General features: G+C 41.8%; 1 protein-coding gene across 3 annotated transcripts in view; it reads left to right on the top strand.

Moving 5' to 3' along the window:
- Window positions 1–17,936, top strand: part of PALM2AKAP2 (PALM2 and AKAP2 fusion) — a 399,409-nt gene that overhangs the window by 257,384 nt on the left and 124,089 nt on the right. For 2 of the 3 annotated variants that reach the window (XM_063455311.1, XM_063455313.1), the window contains one exon: window positions 1,012–1,085. In XM_063455311.1, coding sequence (XP_063311381.1) covers window positions 1,012–1,085 — 74 coding nt within the window. Of the gene's footprint in view, window positions 1–1,011; window positions 1,086–15,575; window positions 15,706–17,936 lie in introns of those variants that run through there. The other variant, XM_063455316.1, reaches the window with a different exon arrangement.

The following is a 17,936-nucleotide window of genomic DNA, read 5'->3' as shown; positions in this document are numbered from 1 at the left end:
ACTGCCGGGCGGGCGGGCGGCCGGCGAGGGAGCACTTCCCCTGAGCTGTCTGCTCAGCTCCCTCGCGCGCCGCAGAGTGAGGCTGGGAGCCGGAATATGACGTCATATTCCGGCTCCGCCTCCCAGCCTCACTCTGCGGCTGGCGAGGGAGCTGAGCAGACAGCTCAGGAGAAGTGCTCCCTCGCCGGCCGCCCGCCAGCACCGCCCGACCGCCGGCATGTCTGTTAGCCGCAAGGTTAGCCGCAATGCCTTGTTTGCCTCGCGGCTAATACGCCCCTGTATATATGTATACACACATATATAAATGTAATGCATAACAGGTAATAAATATATCCAACCATGACAGGTGCATTCTGTGCTGAGGTATATTGCCATAGATCTCTTAAAAGATTTTAGATTGAATGAAGATTTGACTGTGTCCCTGAGGTTATTCCATAATTGCGGTGCTCTGTAGGAAAAGGAGGATCAAGCAACTTCATTTCTGTATTGCGGTATGCTAAATGTCGTGCTAGTACTGGATCAGGTGGTGTTACAAGTGCCTTCTTGGTGTGTGGTTACATTTTATAAGGTTCAAAAACCACTCAAATATTTGAAATCAGATCTATTAATGGCTTTGAGGTAATCTTGATTGTCTCAGAAATTATTGAAGTGCCCAGTGGCGTACACACAATCCATGGGGCATCGGTGCGAAACTGATCCAGCTGTGACCCCTGCGACCGCGGTATGTACGCCACTGGAAGTGCCATTCCAAAATCAGATAAATTACACATAAAATATAAGCTATATTTATATTTTAACTTCAAGTGTAAACCAGTAACAATTTAACCCAGCAAAAAACAATAGCAAAAAAATAACTTTTCTTTTTTATTAATGTGTATACTAATAATTTGGCAGAATAATGATTTGACTATTTATGCATATGTAGGGACAATCTAATAGAATACATTGTGTTTACTATAGCAATCTTTTTTTTATTTTTTTTATTTCTAACCCATATTTTTTACATTTCAGAGCTAAAGAAGAAATCTGTTCAGTTTAAAGATATTGAAGAAATGGAAGGCGAGATCAGTAATACTCAAGAAGCAGTAAGTTAATATGTTTTAGATACATAGAATGCATATTTGTTTCATTATTAACAACTTCAAGGGTAATTTATTTTCTTTAATACTTTTCACTAATAAAATTTTAAGTGGTGATGAATATATGGTTTGTGTAATATTAAGGAGAAACCTTGTGCTGTACCTTATAATATGAAGCGCTCATGAGTTTTTTTTTTTTTACAAACTAGAAATTGGATCCAAATACAGTGGTACCTCCGTTTACAAATTTAATATGTTCTCCGGGACGTTTCTTATTGCAAAAAATTTGTAAACCGAAACGCGGTTTCCCATAGGAATGCATTGAAAACCAATTAATCCGTTCTGGAGGTCAGAAAAAAGTCAAAACGAGCTGGCATGGAAACCAACCCACAATGCAGAACACACAATAAAAGGCATGCAAATGACGAAGCTCAGCTCCCTACCTTTCCACAGCTTGGGAAATGCAACAAAAAAGTTCCAAAAAGTCCCAAAACCGTTCTACATTTTTTTAAATGGCTCCAAAACTCATGGAAAAGTCGCTCCAACACCTCCACACTCGATGCCACGTGCTACCCTCAGACTCCAGCATGTACGGGGGCGGCGCTATAAACCGCCCAGGTGGAATGCATCCTGGGGTAACTTGCTTTGTATTGCGAAAAAAATGTAAACCCAGGCATCATTTTGAATGGATTTTCATTTGTAAACCAAAAATTATGTTAACTGAGGCGTTTGTAAAACGAGGTACCGCTGTATATTGAATCCATCATATATCATAGAGATGTGTTCATGATTGTAAACTTTTGACATATACTCACCTGACCTCCAATCTAGCACTGCCACTTCCTATACTTCATGGGTGTTACTCTTGTTTTCACTCCCACCTCTGGTTCTCCCTTTGTTCCTCCTGCACCGTGCCTAGGCTCTTCTTACATTTGCTCTGCTCATAGAATATTCTTCCTGCTCTGTGATGCCACCGTGATGACTTTGTTGCCAGTATGCTGGCGTCTGAATAGACTGATGTCTGTCACTATATTCCTATACTTCCTAGCCAGCGCTAGCAGTGTTGGTTAGAGAGTTACCATAGCAAGTTATGACATGATAGGTATCCTTTAGGTTTCTCTGTAATGCCCTAGAAAAATAGTTCTAGGAAATTTAAACATAGTGTTGCATTTATTGAATAAAAGTCATTCACAATACAGTTTGGAAAGTCACGTTGTTGAAACCTGTAAACCAACTTGTTTTCCTTGGAACATGACAAATAGAAAATTGAATATCACTTCCAGGACCAACTCCATGGCTTCCACTGTCTACCATTTACTAATCACTAATCCCTAGAGTCAGAGAGGAAACAAGAGAAAAATGAATTAGGTTTTCTTGCATACATTAGGCACTTTCTGTATTTTTTTCTGTAATTCATTCATATTAAAGATCTGATAATTACATACTTCCCAACATTTTAAATGCTAGGGGGTTTGAGTGGTGTTCAGCGAAGTCTCCTGAGTATAACAGTACACCTCATGTTTTATGGTGTTTTCAAAAGTTACAGAGTCAAATATAAGGCTTGTGTTTCAGTTTTTTCACATTGAAATTCACCAGATTTATTACGTTGCCTTTGAGAGCGTATGGTAGCCCAGGAATGACAATGGGGTATGTCCAGTCTTTTTTAGTAGCCACTTAGTCATAAACATTGGCCAAAATTGGCGATCAAATTAGTTTTTTGCATTTTTTACGCACAAATAAATATTAATATTAACACTTTGGCCAGTGTTTGTGACTAAGTGGCTACTAAAAAAGACTGGACATAACCCATTTGCAATACCTTGGGTTGTCTACTTTTGCAAATGGTATGCCATCGTGGGGGTAATTCTCATTCCTGGGCTACCACACGATTTCCTCCCCCCCCCCTCCTCCCTCCTCCCCCAGATGGTCTTTCCTTCCCTCTCTCTCCCCCCCTCCCTTCTTTCTCCCCCAGGTGGTCTCTCCTTCCCTCTACCCCCCCTCCCTTCCCAGGTGGTCTCTCCTTCCCTCTATCCCCCCTCCCTCCCCAGGTGGTCTCTCCTTCCCTCTCCCTCTCCCCGCCCCCCCCCCCCCTTCCCAGGTGGTCTCTCCTTCCCTCTCTCTCCCCCCTCCCTACCTCCTCCCCCAGGTGGTCTCTCCTTCCCTCTCTCTCCCCCCTCCCTCCCTCCTCCCCCAGGTGGTCTCTCCTTCCCTCTCTCTTTAAGGTGAAGAGGGTCCTTCCCAAACTGTTACATTTAAAGCTAATGATAAGTTTGTTTAGTAAAAAAACAAGTTGTGGTTCCCTTAACCCCTTAAGGACAAGTGACGGACGAGGTCCGTCACTCAGGGGAAACCCTTAATGACGAGTGACGGACCTCGTCCGTCACGCGGTAAAATTAACCCCAGATCGCCGCAATCGCGGTGATCGTGGGGTTAATGGTGCTCCGGTCTGCCTCTGTATTAGAGGCAGACCGGGAGCACCAGATCGGGCTGTCCCAGTACATGTGCCCGCTCTGACAGCATGTCAGAGCGAGCACATGTGCTCTGTATACTCACCTCCGCCTCCCTGCACTTCCGGGTTCAGTGTGAAGTGCAGGGAGACGGATCAGTGCTGATCCTGCCCCCTGGTGGAATAAAATATAAAGTTTAATTAAAATCTCACCCCCCTTTACCCATTTTAATAAAAAATCAACCCCTTCCCTACCAATTGATCACTGACTACAGTGATCAATTGGCAGGGATTACATTTTAATATGATCTCATTTTTTTTTTTAACCCCTGAGGGTTAATTCTTTCTTTTTTAACCCTCAGGGGTTAAATTCATTTTATTAATTAATTTAAATATTTTAAAATTATAAATTTAGCTAGCTGGGGAGGGTGGAAGCTAGTGGGGAATTGGGGGATTTAGTGTTAGGCTAACTAGGGGCTAATGTTAAAAAAAAGTTTTACAATTAAGTTAAAAAAAGTTTTAATAACGTTTAAGTAAAAAATTTAAAAAAATAAACCCTTTACCCAGTCCAAATAAAAATTAACCCCTTCCCTGCCAGTCGATCACTGCCTACAGTGATCAAAATACAGATCACAGTATTATACTGTGATCTAATTTTTTTTTAACCCCTGACGATTAACTTGTATTTATCTTTTAACCCTCAGGGGTTAAATTTATTTAATTAACTAATTTAAATATTGTATAATTTATTTATTTATTTATTTATTATTGCTATTTATATAGCGCCAACAGATTCCGTAGCGCTTTACAATATTATGAGAGGGGGATTTAACTATAAATAGGACAATTACAAATAAACTTACAGTAACAATAGGTTGAAGAGGACCCTGCTCAAACGAGCTTACATTCTATAGGAGGTGGGGTGTAAAACACATTAGGACAGGAATTTACAATCAAATAAGGTGGGCTGCCCTTTAGGAGAGGGCAAGAGACAGGTATGTGAGGTAAGGGTTAGTCTTGGAGGCCATAAGCTTTCCTAAAGAGATGGGTTTTAAGGCACTTCTTAAAAGATGCAAGACTAGGGGAGAGTCTGATGGCGGTAGGCAGGCTATTCCATAGGAAGGGAGCCGCCCGTGAGAAGTCCTGCAAGCGCGAGTTGGCCGTACGAGTGCGGACAAAAGACAGGAGGTGGTCACGGGCAGAGCGGAGAGACTGAGAAGGGACATACCTATGGATCTGTGAGGAGATATAAGAGGGGCTAGAGTTGTTCAGTGCTTTATAGGTGTGAGTTAGTACCTTGAATTGACTCCTATAGCATACAGGAAGCCAATGTAAGGACTGGCAGAGGGGTGAGGCGTGAGAGAAACGACTAGAGAGGAAAATCAATCTAGCAGCAGCATTCATTACAGACTGTAAGGGTGCAGTACGGCTATTGGGAAGACCAATCAGGAGAGGGTTACAATAATCCATGTGGGAAATTACTAGAGCATGGACAAGCTCCTTGGTAGTATCTGGTGCAAGAAAGGGGCGGATGCGGGCTATGTTTTTAAGATGGAATCTACAGGATTTGGCAACATGCTGGATGTGAGGCTCAAAGGTGAGACCAGAGTCAAGTATGACGCCAAGACAGCGCGCTTGCAAGGATGAACTGATGTTGGTACCACAAACTTGGCGGGAGAGGGAAAGAGGAGGATCAGTATTAGGAGGAGGAAAGACAAGGAGCTCAGTTTTTGAGAGATTGAGTTTCAGAAAGCGGGATGACATCCAGTCAGAGATGGAAGAAAGGCAAGCAGTGACACGTTGCAGGACGGCAGGGGAGAGGTCCGGGGAGGAGAGATATAGCTGGGTGTCATCAGCGTACAGGTGGTAGTGAAATCCAAAAGAGGTAATAAGTTGGCCAAGAGAGGCAGTATAAAGAGAAAATAGAAGGGGACCAAGGACGGAGCCTTGGGTAACTCCAACCGAGACAGGGCAAGGGGAGGAGGTATCATTAGAAAAAGAGACACTGAATGAGCGTTGGGAGAGATAAGAGGAAAACCACGAGAGGACAGAGTCACAGAGACCAAGCGATTGAAGAGTTTGAAGAAGGAGAGCATGATCAACGGTGTCAAAGGCCGCTGAGAGGTCAAGAAGAATTAGTATGGAGTAGTGGCCTTTGGATTTAGCTGTGATTAGGTCGTTAGTTACTTTGATAAGGGCAGTCTCTGTAGAGTGGAGAGGGCGGAAGCCAGATTGAAGGGGGTCAAGGAGAGAGTTGGAATTGAGGAAATGAGACACACGGGTAAAGACAAGTCTTTCCAGAAGCTTTGAGGAAAAAGGGAGCAGAGATATGGGACAGTAGTTAGAGGGGGTGGATGGGTCGAGGGATGGTTTTTTTAGCATAGGTACTACAGTGGCATGTTTAATGTCAGCAGGGACGATGCCAGAAGAGAGCGAACAGTTGAAGATGTGTGTTAGAGAAGGCACGAGACAAGTGGAGAGAGATCTAATAAGGTGAGATGGGACAGGATCGAGCGGGCAAGTGGTGGGGCGAGAGGAGCAAAGAAGAGCAGCCACCTCTTGGTCAGTAGCTGGGGAGAATGTCTGAAGGGTAGGAAAGGCATGATCTATGTGTGATTGAGAAACAGAAAGGCAAGGAGGGGAGAATTCTTTCCTTAGCTGTTCAATCTTGTCAGTGAAGTAACATGCAAAGTTATCAGCAGTAAGGTTAGTTTTGGGGGTGGCCACAGCAGGGCGAAGAAGAGAATTAAAGGTGTGAAAGAGACGCCTGGGGTTGCGGGAACATGAACTAATGAGAGCGGAAAAATAGGACTGTTTGGCAAGGGCAAGGGCTGAACTGTATGAACACAATATGAATCTATAATGGAGAAAGTCTGCCTGGGTGCGGGACTTCCTCCAGGAGCGTTCAGCACAACGGGAGCATCTTTGCAGGTAGCGCGTTGATTTAGTATGCCATGGTTGGGGGCGGATCCTCCTCGAGGTGCTTGTTTGGAGTGGTGCTGCAGTGTTCAAGGCAGATGTAAGAGTAGAATTATATATGGAGATGGCCCGTGAAGGACAGGAGAGGGAAGGGATGGACAGCAGTTGAGAATCAATGTCAGCTGACAACTGTTGGAGATCAAGAGAATTAAGGTCCCTCCTGAGTTGAGGGGGGTTAGGCTGAGGTTTTTGGGTGAGGGGGTATGTGAGAGCAAATGATAAGAGGTGGTGATCAGAGAGTGGATATGGAGTGTTGCAGATATTAGATACTGTACATGCATAAGTGAAGATTAGGTCAAGGGTATTGCCAGCTACATGGGTGGGAGAATTTGCCCACTGCGATAGCCCGAGGGAGGAAGTAATTGAAAGTAGTTTAGTGGCTGCAGAGGTCAAAGGTGGGTTTATAGGAATATTGAAGTCCCCGAGAATTAGGGATGGAATGTTAGAAGAGAGGAAATAGGGTAGCCATATATTATATATTAAATATTTTGCTAGCTGGGGTGGGTGGGAGTTATGGGGAATTTACTGTTAGTGGTGCTTACTGCTAGTTAGGGGTTAACGGTAAAAATAAAAAGCTTAGAAAAATGTTAAATCTGTAAAAAAAAGTTTTACGAAAGTTTAGGAAACTTTAAAAAAATTAATAAGCAAAACAAAAGTTTAAAAAATAGTTTTAAAAAGTAAAAAAATACATTTAATAACGCTCATTACCACTACACCTGGTACAAGCTAGCGGAAAAATGATCCCACGCTAAGGTTCAAAATATGCCTTTTGAAATACCCTGGGATGTCTTCTTGAAGAAATGGTATGGCTTTATGGGGTATTTGGATTATATAGCCTGGTAAAATACTCTAAAATGGGACATGGGCACAGCGTAAAAATTTAAAGTTTGAAAAAAAAATGGAATGGCTGTGTCCCAAATGTGCCCCTCTGATGTCCACATATACATGGCAAAGGTACATACGGGGGTATTTTTGTACTCAGCAGACATAGCTGAGCAACATATGAAGTATTATACAGTGGTAGTACACATATGGTTTGCAAAATATACTTTGCAAACTCACTTTGTGTGTCAAAAAGGCAGAAAAAAACGCTTATTACCACTACACTTGGTACACGCTAGCAGAAAAATGATCCCACGCTAAGGTTCAAAATATGCCTTTTGAAATACCCTGGGGTGTCTACTTTAAGAAATGGTAGGCCTTTGTGGGGTAGTTTGAATTTAAAACCTGCGAAGATGCTTGGAAATTGCACATAGGCCCAGCGTCAAAATTCAAAGTTCGGTAAAAACTGATATGGCTTGGTCTCCTATATGGCACTGTAGCTTCACGAAATAGTGCCAAAGACATTCATTGGGGGTGTCTTTTTACTCAGAAGACTTAGCTGAGCATAATTTGGGGGTTTTGAACTTAGTGGCACATATGAAATATACAAAATGCCCAGCAAAAATGCAATCCGTATGTAAAAAAAATGCACAAAATTATTTTTTACCAAATACTTTGTCATATATTGGTGAAATAATGGGGGCATGTTAAGGCACAATATGCACCTTATGAGATACCTTGGAGTGTCTACTTTTACAAATGGTAGGCCTTTGTGGTTTTTTTTTTGAACAGTCAAACTACTATAATTCCCCAAATGGGAGCATAGGCTCATTAGATCCGTCTCTCAAAATTCGACTGTGAATACTGAGAAGGACAGGTCTCCTATATGGCACTGTATCTTCAAAAAAATAGTGCCAAAGACATACAATGGGGGTGTCATTTTACTCAGCAGATATAACTGAATACAAAATAAAACTTTGTACAGGAATAGCACACACCAACTTTACAAAATACACATGAGAAGTTCTTTGTTATAAGTTTGTGTGCCAAAACCCCCCAAAAATACAATTTTACTCCAATATTTAGCAGAGGTTGGCGGTGAAATGGCTTCGTAGAAAGTGTCAAAACAACCTTAGGTAAATAGCCTGTGGTGTCTACTTTATATAAATATATACTTTTGTGTGGCAATTTTGTTTTCTTTTATGGCTATTAGGCTTACAAGACAAACATACCAAATTCTAAAGTCGCTCCACATTAAAAGTTTATTTTACTCCTTGTGCTTTGTGACCTGTAACTACCAAAAAAACTGAAAATCCCAGACACATTATATATTCTGTAAATCAGAACAACTAAATGAATTTATTTTGAATTACTTTCCTTAACCTGCACTAATTGTACACACATTATTATTGCAAAAACTGTAAAAAAAAATCAAAATGATTCATTTGTTTGCATTTTTCTGTATTTTTTTTAATAATAAATAAGCATTTATGTATATATATGTTACATCAAATTAAAGCCCTTTCTGTCCTTTAAAAAACGGTATATAATGGGGGCGGAGCCAAGCTGCAGAGCAGGGAAGCCGCATGGCACAGCAGCTCCTGCGATTTAACTCTAAAAAATGGCTATTTTTTCTGGAAAAAACAACCAAAACGACTGAAAACCCCAGGCTACAGAGGGGGAACCGACATGGGACGAAAAAATAAAAAACAAAAGCCGACCAGCCGAGACCTGGCCTGGACATTGGAGCCATGTGGAGACAGGCACAGGGAGCAACTGGGCCCAGGATAGCAGACTATCCAGAAACTTATTCGGATCTGTCTGACGACTTCTCCCAGGGGGAGGACACGCACATACCTCTTGGCCTACCGGTGACAACACCCAAGCCCCTGGACCCCGACAATGCACCTGTTACTACAGCGGTGTTTAAGGCGCTTCTGGCGGGCCTACAGACCACGATCCAGGCAGACATGGCGGGCCGACGCACGCCGAATGAGCAACATCAAGATACGGGGCATACCTGATAACATGCCGGCGGAGGAACTACCGCACTTCGTGCGAAGACTTCTAGCAGCGCTACTACCATCACGGCGAGCAAAAACCGTAAGTCTGGACGGTGTTTACAGGGTCCCTAAATTAGCCAAAGCCCCAAAAGCAGCTACCAGAGATACCATAATCCGCTTCCAGCACAGGGAGGACAGAGCGGCAACTATGGCGGCGGCAAGAAATCACGCCCAGTACTCCTTTGAATCAACCTCACTTACCTTTTTCGCGGACTTAACCGGCAGCACCCTGGCCTGGAGGAGGTCGCTCCGGCCGTTCACTGTGATTCTTCAACAGAAAGGCATAACATATAGCTGGCGCCTCAACCGCACCCTGCTAGTACACCAGGGCGAGAACACACACGAAGTATACGACCTGCAGGGTGCACAAGACCTACTAGCCACGTTGGGACTGCCTCAGGATGAAATGCGCCCCACGGCACACACCGGGACCACCACACCAAGGCTTTGGCAGGATCCTGATCGGGTACACACCTTTGTCCCGCAACGACCCAGACATGGAACCCCTGCTGACAACCCAGCGTGAAGGACTCGGGAACACGAAAACCACGCAAAATCTTTGCCCGGGACAGTTAGACTTAACTCTGACAGAGTAAATTTTTTTTTAATGACTCTTAGATATGGTAGTCGTTCTGATTTGTTGCTTATATGACACATTTTATCATTTTACCTGTTATCACCCATGTTTGAACCCTTCACAAGCAGGACACAAATAATGATGCCAGCCATCTACACACATTACACATAGACCTATGCCACCTATCGGATTAATTAATCTCCGCTCCCCCCCCCCCCCCGCCACCCTCATCGGATTTAAGACGACACATATCTATTAACAGCGGGCGGACGGGGCTATATTACACCCTGCAACCGAACACCCCCAAGCTCACAACCAGCAACTGCGGGGAAATACATATTATAGCATAACCATACTACTGAACCTAACCCTCCCAACCCCTGGAACAACTCACTAAAAACACAGTGGGGCTCACATAAGGGCACACGCACTAAAAGCGCACTAAACTAAACTCTCACACATCAGGAATCAATCAGTTGTTGTGTAGCTAATGTCCCAAGCACATTTTTAGTACACATTAGGCACTACACCGAAGTTATATTCACCCTGCTTTACCATGTGTACTTATTTTCTTTAATCAATCACTCTACGCATTACTTGCTTGTTATACATTTCAAATATAAAATGTGCAACCTCTTAACTATGCCAATGATTGTCATGAAATTGCTCGCAGTCGCTATCGTGGCGTTGCAAGCGTGTTTTGTAACCACATGCACAAGTAAAATAAAGAATTAAAAAAAACAAAAAAACGGTATATAATATGCGTCGGTGCAATAAATTAGTAAAATGCAAATTGCAGTTGAACGCAAACAGCAAAAAATGCCGTTGTGAAAGACAAGCTTCTGAAGCTCTGTCCTTAAGGGGTTAATATATCATGTGTGGGAAGTGTTACATACAAGTGGTACAGAATATCCTGTTTACATATTTATTCTATTTTCTCCTCTCTACATTTCCATATGTTTTATTCATTTATTCCTTTTTTCAATATTTTGGTTTTCTTTATAATTCTCACTTTTGTTTTGGATTATTTCATTTTCCACCATTTTTTTTTCAATATTCAGTTATTGTTATGACTTCTTTTTATAACATCCTGCTTTTATCTTTAGTTTCTAAATTGACCTAATATTATGTATTCAGGTCAGTAGATCAGGTGGTCTCCTATTAATGATTTAAATATAATAAATAGTATATTCTTTAAAATGTAAATAGCATTTTCTTATTTGTTTTCTTCATCTCTCAAACTTTTCCTGCTCATGGTGGCCAATTTAGAAAAGAAAAAAAAAGTATTATTTATTTACTAAAGTAAGAATTCTAAGTGAATTTAAAATGTAAGGTCCCAGTAGCCAAACTGAAAGTATAGTCCTAGAGAACAACCCTGCCAATGTTTGGAATGTATTGTTTAGTTCCTTCCTTCTGGTCCTGACAGGTGGAAGCATCTGATAGGAGTTTATATTGGCTCTTCTGAACTAAGACATGATGGGGACGCTCATTGGCTGATCAGTTGATCTCTCTCACATTTAGTTGTGATTACATGGTTAGTTAATTTGATCAGAGCAGTCTCAGTAGAATGGAGGTGGCGGAACTAGATTGGAGATGGTCTAGCATAGAGTTGGAGTTTACAAAGCATGCCAGACATGTAAAGATGAGTCATTCTGAAGCTTTGAGAAGAAAGTAACTAGAGATATGGGAAGAGTGAGATGGGGAAGATGGTTGAAGAGATTTTTTAGGATAGGTGAGACAGTATGTTTAAGGGGAGCAGGGACAATGCCAGAAGAAAGAGAGCAGTTGAAGATATTCATCAAGGATGGCACCACACAAGGGGAGAGATATCTGATAAGGTGGCATGGCATTGGATCAAGTGGACAAGTGGTGGTGTGAGAGGAAAGGGGAAACACAGCCACCTCTTCAGTAGCTGGGGAGAAGGTCTGATGCATTGGAAGGGCACTGGGGGGAGAATTCTTTCCTTAAACGATTAATCTTGTCAGCTAAAATGTTAGTTTGGGAGGGTGGCCACAACAGGGTGAATAAGGGAGTTGAAAGGATGAAAAATGGGCTGAAGCACCAAGTGCAGAGTTGAGGGTAGTGTTGTAGAATGAAATATCCAGAGAGGGACAGGAGAAGTGAGGTATTGATTAGAGTTGGGAATGGATATCAACTAGCAGTTGCTCGAGGTCAAGATAATTCAGACTTCTCCTAATTTCAGGAGGGTGAGCTTGATGAATTGTATCTGTTTATTCAAAACAAAAGATAAGAGGTGGTGATCTAAAAGAGGGAATGGATTGTTACAGAGATTAGAGACTGTGCATGTATTTGAAAAAATATGGTTGAGTGTGTGGCCAACTACATGCGTGGGAGAATTAGACCACTGGGAGAGTCAAGGCAGGAAGTAATTGAAAGTAGTTTAGAAGTTACTGAGGCCAAGGGTGAGTTGATAGGAATGTTGACGTGTCCATGAATTAGTGATATTATGAATATTATTTGAAAGGAAGTAAGGAGGACAGGCAACAAAATGGTAAAGGATTAGAAAAGTCTGTGGTAAATACATTTTATTTCGTAAATAGCATTGTTTGTAGAGATAGGTTTGAACAGGCACATTGAGTAAACTTCAAATGAGAAGAAAGAGAGGAAACGGGTGGGGTGAGAAAAGGTTTGAAGGAGAAGTGGGGTAGAAGCAGAATACTTACTGTCAGATTGTCTTGGGGTATAAGTTAAATGAAGACCACCAAAAGATAATAAGGCAGGGGTAGCAGTGCCAGAGGGAGAGAGCCATGTTTCAATTAACTCCGGTAAGTTTAGAGAATGTAAGATGAATAAATCATGGACAGCTTTTGATGAACTGACATTGCAAACAGTGTGCATTCCAGTGGACAGTGTGAATGGAGGACTTAGAGGGAAAGTTACATGGGATGGGTATAATGTTGGTGGGGTTTCTGGTGTATGCACAAGGTAGGTTAGTGGAGGAAGGACCAGGATTTAGAGAGACATCACCAGCTGCCAGCAGCAGGACACAAAGGAGGAGAAGGGTGAAAGCTTGTATTTGGAGGCTTTAGAAGGAGTTGGTGGAGAAAGGATGGATATGTATGAGAAAAATGCATGGGAGGAATATAGAGGGGAGTAAAGTGGCAAAGCGAAGCAACACAGATAGTGTCTGGAGGGGCAGGTAAGCAGAAAGATAGAGAGATTTTTGCAATGAAGGTAAATAAAAGGAATAACATTATTAGGAGAATAAGGAATTTGTATTTTACATAAGGAGCTTAGATGGGAAAGTTAAAACCATAGGACAAAGTGCAGGATTGAATGGTTAAAAGCAGGTGAGATTTTGTTTTGTAAATTTCTTTTTTATTAAAGAATTTTGTAAAGTTACAGAAAGAAGAAAGGTATTTGGTTAGTATGGGGAAACACGCAGGTTTCAATTTTGGTATCTATTAGTAGACATATCGAGATGTGCAGATCTCTCATTGAGCCTTAAGATCAGAGCTGTTTAGGTCGCTGATGAGGCGTGTCTCGGGTTACATGGAGAACTTATGACATTCTGCTTCTGCTGAATGTTACCTTAACTAGCTGTTCTCATTTCCTCTCTCTATACAAGATAAGACATTCCAGAAACAACCACCTTTGCCTGTTCTCATGCGTTCATCTCGATGTCTAGGCATTCACACCCGTACATCTACCATTTTGAGTAATGCATTTAACAGGTATTCAACTCGGTTATTTGACCTGCGGGTCCGCAGGTGGGTGTGTGGGGCGCGCCAATGTTTGAAGCCTTGCCTATGCTGTAATTTCCCACTTGGGTGGCCGGTTATCCCGTGTCGTGTTTCTACGTGTTTTGGTGTCTCCTCCCTCCACCCCCGGCCCCAGTCGGTTCGCTTGCCTTGTTCCCCCACGGGTATTCCAGGTCAGTCCGGTGGCTATGGATGTGGGCTGCATTTGTAGGTGTTGCCCGTTCTACTCGTCGTTTGTCTCGGCGGTGTTTTTTTTTTTTGGTCAGTGTATAAGGGCCTGGAAGTCGGGACGTTCGGTGGTCAGAATCCAGTGTGTCCAAGTCGTCATGTATGTCTGTGATCTCCCCTCTGCCAGTAGGGAGCGCTCCTCTAGTGCCCTGAGGTCCCCCATGCGTTGGTACCACAGAGTCAGGGGGTGCTGTCTGTTTTTTCCAGTAGAGAGGAATCAGGCTTTTCGCGACATTGAGTATCCATCCTGATTGTCAGGGATTTTTTATACTCCAAATTACGTGTGGTGGTGTGGTGTATGAGAAATTGTGTTGGGGCATCTGAGAACCGTGTGATGATTGTGTGGATTGTCGCCCAATATGGTTTGATCTGCGGGCAATCCCACCATAAGTGAATGAAAGTGCCCTGTTCCCCGCCACACCTCTAGCAAGTGTCTTCGGCAGTGGGGTCGTAGATATGGGTGAGATGTGGGGTGCGGTACCAGAGAGCTAGAACTTTGTACGCCGTTTAAGCAGGTGAGATTTGAGCAGGTGAACAGAGGTTGTTAGACATAACTGTTGTGTTTGCAAGAACAGGTAATTAGTGCTATCTATAAAGGTAGTGAGTAACCTGGAGTGAGTAGGAACTGATCTTCCAGAATTGTTTCCTCTGCATATGGCTTTGACTTCAAGACTTGATAGTCCTGAGTGAAAACGTAAGATTTCCGTTTGGGGCATAGGCCGTAAGAGAGAGTGTGGGGTTAGATAAAACAGCAATTATAGGTGAGGAGGCATGCCGAGAAAAAAATCAAGGAAGAAAGCAGTGGAAACACATTTACGGATTAAAGGATAAGGGGATGGGAGAGATCAGAAAGTCATAAATGGTGAACAGAAATTATTAAGACTGTAAGTGCGATGACTCTAACACTAAAAATAAACAAACATTTAACAAAGCAAGAATTCCATCCACTGTCAGTTCTAACCTGTATTCACCTTCTGACCAACAACCACTTCTACACATCACGTATTAATGTAATACCTGTATACTGTAAAAACCTGGCTGGGCACCTCACACAAGCTTTTGTTCCCATTGTTGTGCTTGTTTTGTCAGTATCCCTTGTATGTATCGGTTACCTATTGCCAAGAGTTCCAGAATACGTTGCTGCTATATAAATAACATTAATAACAATAGTATTCGATTCTGCAGATATACTTCATTTTAAGAGAAAAGAATCTGCAGTGTGAGTAACTCAACAAACATGCTGAACTATGTCACCCAGAGGGTTAAACACTGTTTGCGGCAGTGTCCTACAGCATCCTAACAGGCCCTGTTTAACGGTTTCTTTCTGATATAATGGTGCAGCACTGTTTACCATGGAGTGCATCCTGTAACCTGAGCAGCCCTGGCACCTCTCCCATGGTATACGTACACCCCTTTTAGTTTGGATCATACGGCTTGATTGCACCAGAACGAGTGAGAAACATCTAGCCAGCCCATTCATTTATTTATTAGTCAGAAAGAGCGGCTGGGAAGTAGTGAAGAGACAGGGAGCTCAATGTCACAGCAGTCAGACGGCTGCTGCATATGCCCACACTGTCCTGATCAACATCCACACCCACTGATGATGAGCTGCAAGCAAATAACTCTGTGGCTTGAGGAGTTGAGATAACATTAAGAGAAGAGCTTCCTGCTGCTGCAGTGCTTGACGTGCTCTCTGATCACTGTAATAGGAGATCATTATCCAGTTTTAGAAACGTACCAGGGGACGCCAACCAGTCAAGAGGAGCCAGCGGGCACTGCGCACTCCAAGGTACTGTACTTTTAGCAGACTGCAGCAATTCTCCTGCAACATCTGCAGTTCTCTGGTACGCAAACTATGCAAGAGGGTCAGTTTGGGGATGGCGCTAAGCGGGCAGCAGTGACAGCAGATCATTTGGATAAAAATATGAAAATCGACCTTTAGTTTCCTCAACAGAAGGTAGTGGCACTCTTTTGGTACTCTAAAATACTTGGTGAACATTGTTCATCTCTCTTGCACTCATTGATTTAAAGGGGGTGTTTGCAGTTAAAATTAATGGCATTCTAATTTTATCCCAGTATTATTATTAATATTATTATTATTATCATTATTATTATTATTATTATTATTGGTATTTATATAACTCCAACTTATTCCACAGTGCTTTACAATATTACAAAAATATATGCCGTAGTGCATGTCTAATTAGTAAAGGACCTGCGAAAGACCCAGCAAAAGTTTAGAATGTTTAATATACTTTTAATCAATGACTAATTTAGTAAGAGAGCTACTGTATTTAGAACGCTTTTTTACGTGTTATGATGTCATATTATTTGTTATGCTTCATTTGTTCTCTGTATAATATGGTATGTGTTTATAATATTCTATCATGGTTTACGTGAGCAGGATAAACACAAGGAAAGCTGCTTTACAATCTCTTATCATGCATTAGCTAAGTCTCAGTTGTTAAATGAAGTTTGTATAGAGTATAATGTGCTGTGTAAACCGGCGAAGATATATAAATACATTTTAGCAACCGTATACAGCTGTGGCTAGGTGTATGTGACTGTGTTTATGCTATGCACAGACCTGTGCTTTTTAGTGTACAAATTCTTCCCAATTGAAAGCTTTTCTGTCTATAAAGAAGACAAATGTTTGTATTCCAAGTCTACAGAGGGTGACTGAAGGACACTTCCTTTGGAAACTGCAATAACCCAAACTGCATAGTTATTAAAGATGCTCTGTGCAATGTCACCATCCACTTCTGTTTTAGAAAAGTGACTTTCTAATCTCACGCTGATTTGCTGCTTGGTACGAGTAACTCTCCAAGCCGGAGGAGGTTAAAATTACTGGCAATGCATAGTTTTATATTTTGTTGTTAAAGGGCCAATGGCTGTAACAGTCGCTAGCTGGGACCAGTGAGCTCTGGACCTTATCAGACATGAGAATCTAAGATCTGCATTGGGGCAGAGTGTGGCATTTAATATAGGAGTTATATATTAATGGTTGCAGATTTACTGCATCATAGCAATGATTTAGTTCAGAGCCACTATGTTTTTTGTTTTTTTTCTGGAAGACATAGAACGCGATGTAAAAAGCTGCTTGTGTGGATTCAAAAGTTTGCATGAATTTTTTCTGTGAATGTAGATGAAATAAGAGATACGATTATTCATGTATTCAAAAGAATATAAGTAGTTGTTTACATGCACTTATTGGCTATGCTCGAAGCAGTCCGATCAACTTTTTATAGGAAGAGTTATTGATGTGTAAAATCACTGCAGCCCTTCAAGATGCATCTTTTAAAGCATCTGTAATTAAAGGGACCATACTGTCACTATAGTAAGAACAACTTCTGGGGAATTCTATTTTCTCTTGTTACAAAACTGCACAGTACTTAGGTCACAGCACATTTTATAGCTTGAAAAATGTTTTTTTTTTTTTTTTTTCTAAAATGGATTAAAATCTTGGTTAACAGAATTAATATCTAAGAAGATATGTAAACTTATTATCCCCTATGCAGGAAGCATGCTTAATGGAAAACCTATGGAACCTTTGTCATAATGCTACCTTGAATCAGAAAGATGCAACTTTAATGCACTTGAATCCCATCACAGCCATCTAATGTTATACAGCTTTGGACATCTGAGCTTAGGATAGCTGAGCATCTGCAAAAGGGCCAGGCATTGGGTACTGTTTTTAAAGGGATGCTCTGTAGTGGTTATGGTATCAGGAGTCCCCTAGCACAGTCAGTGTAAGCTGTCAAGCTGTTTACAAATTGTTTGACCCTTACTCTGTTGCAAAAGCAGTTGTGTCTTCTGCACTAAAATAGATATTGTTGACATTATTTATTGATTAAAATCCATCTGATTGCACTCTCAGCCAATGAATAATGTACAAAGTTGGTATGCATTGGTATAACAATGTGGGAGAACATACTACTGCTCTCAGAGCTGGACTCTCTGATAATTAATAATAACCAAAGTTAAAATGTTAATGATGACTTATGCAAGATTGTGTCACAA

This window comes from Pelobates fuscus, chromosome 5 (assembly GCF_036172605.1).
Source record: "Pelobates fuscus isolate aPelFus1 chromosome 5, aPelFus1.pri, whole genome shotgun sequence".
Classification (NCBI taxonomy): domain Eukaryota; kingdom Metazoa; phylum Chordata; class Amphibia; order Anura; family Pelobatidae; genus Pelobates; species Pelobates fuscus.
This window is presented reverse-complemented; position numbering and strand designations above follow the sequence as displayed.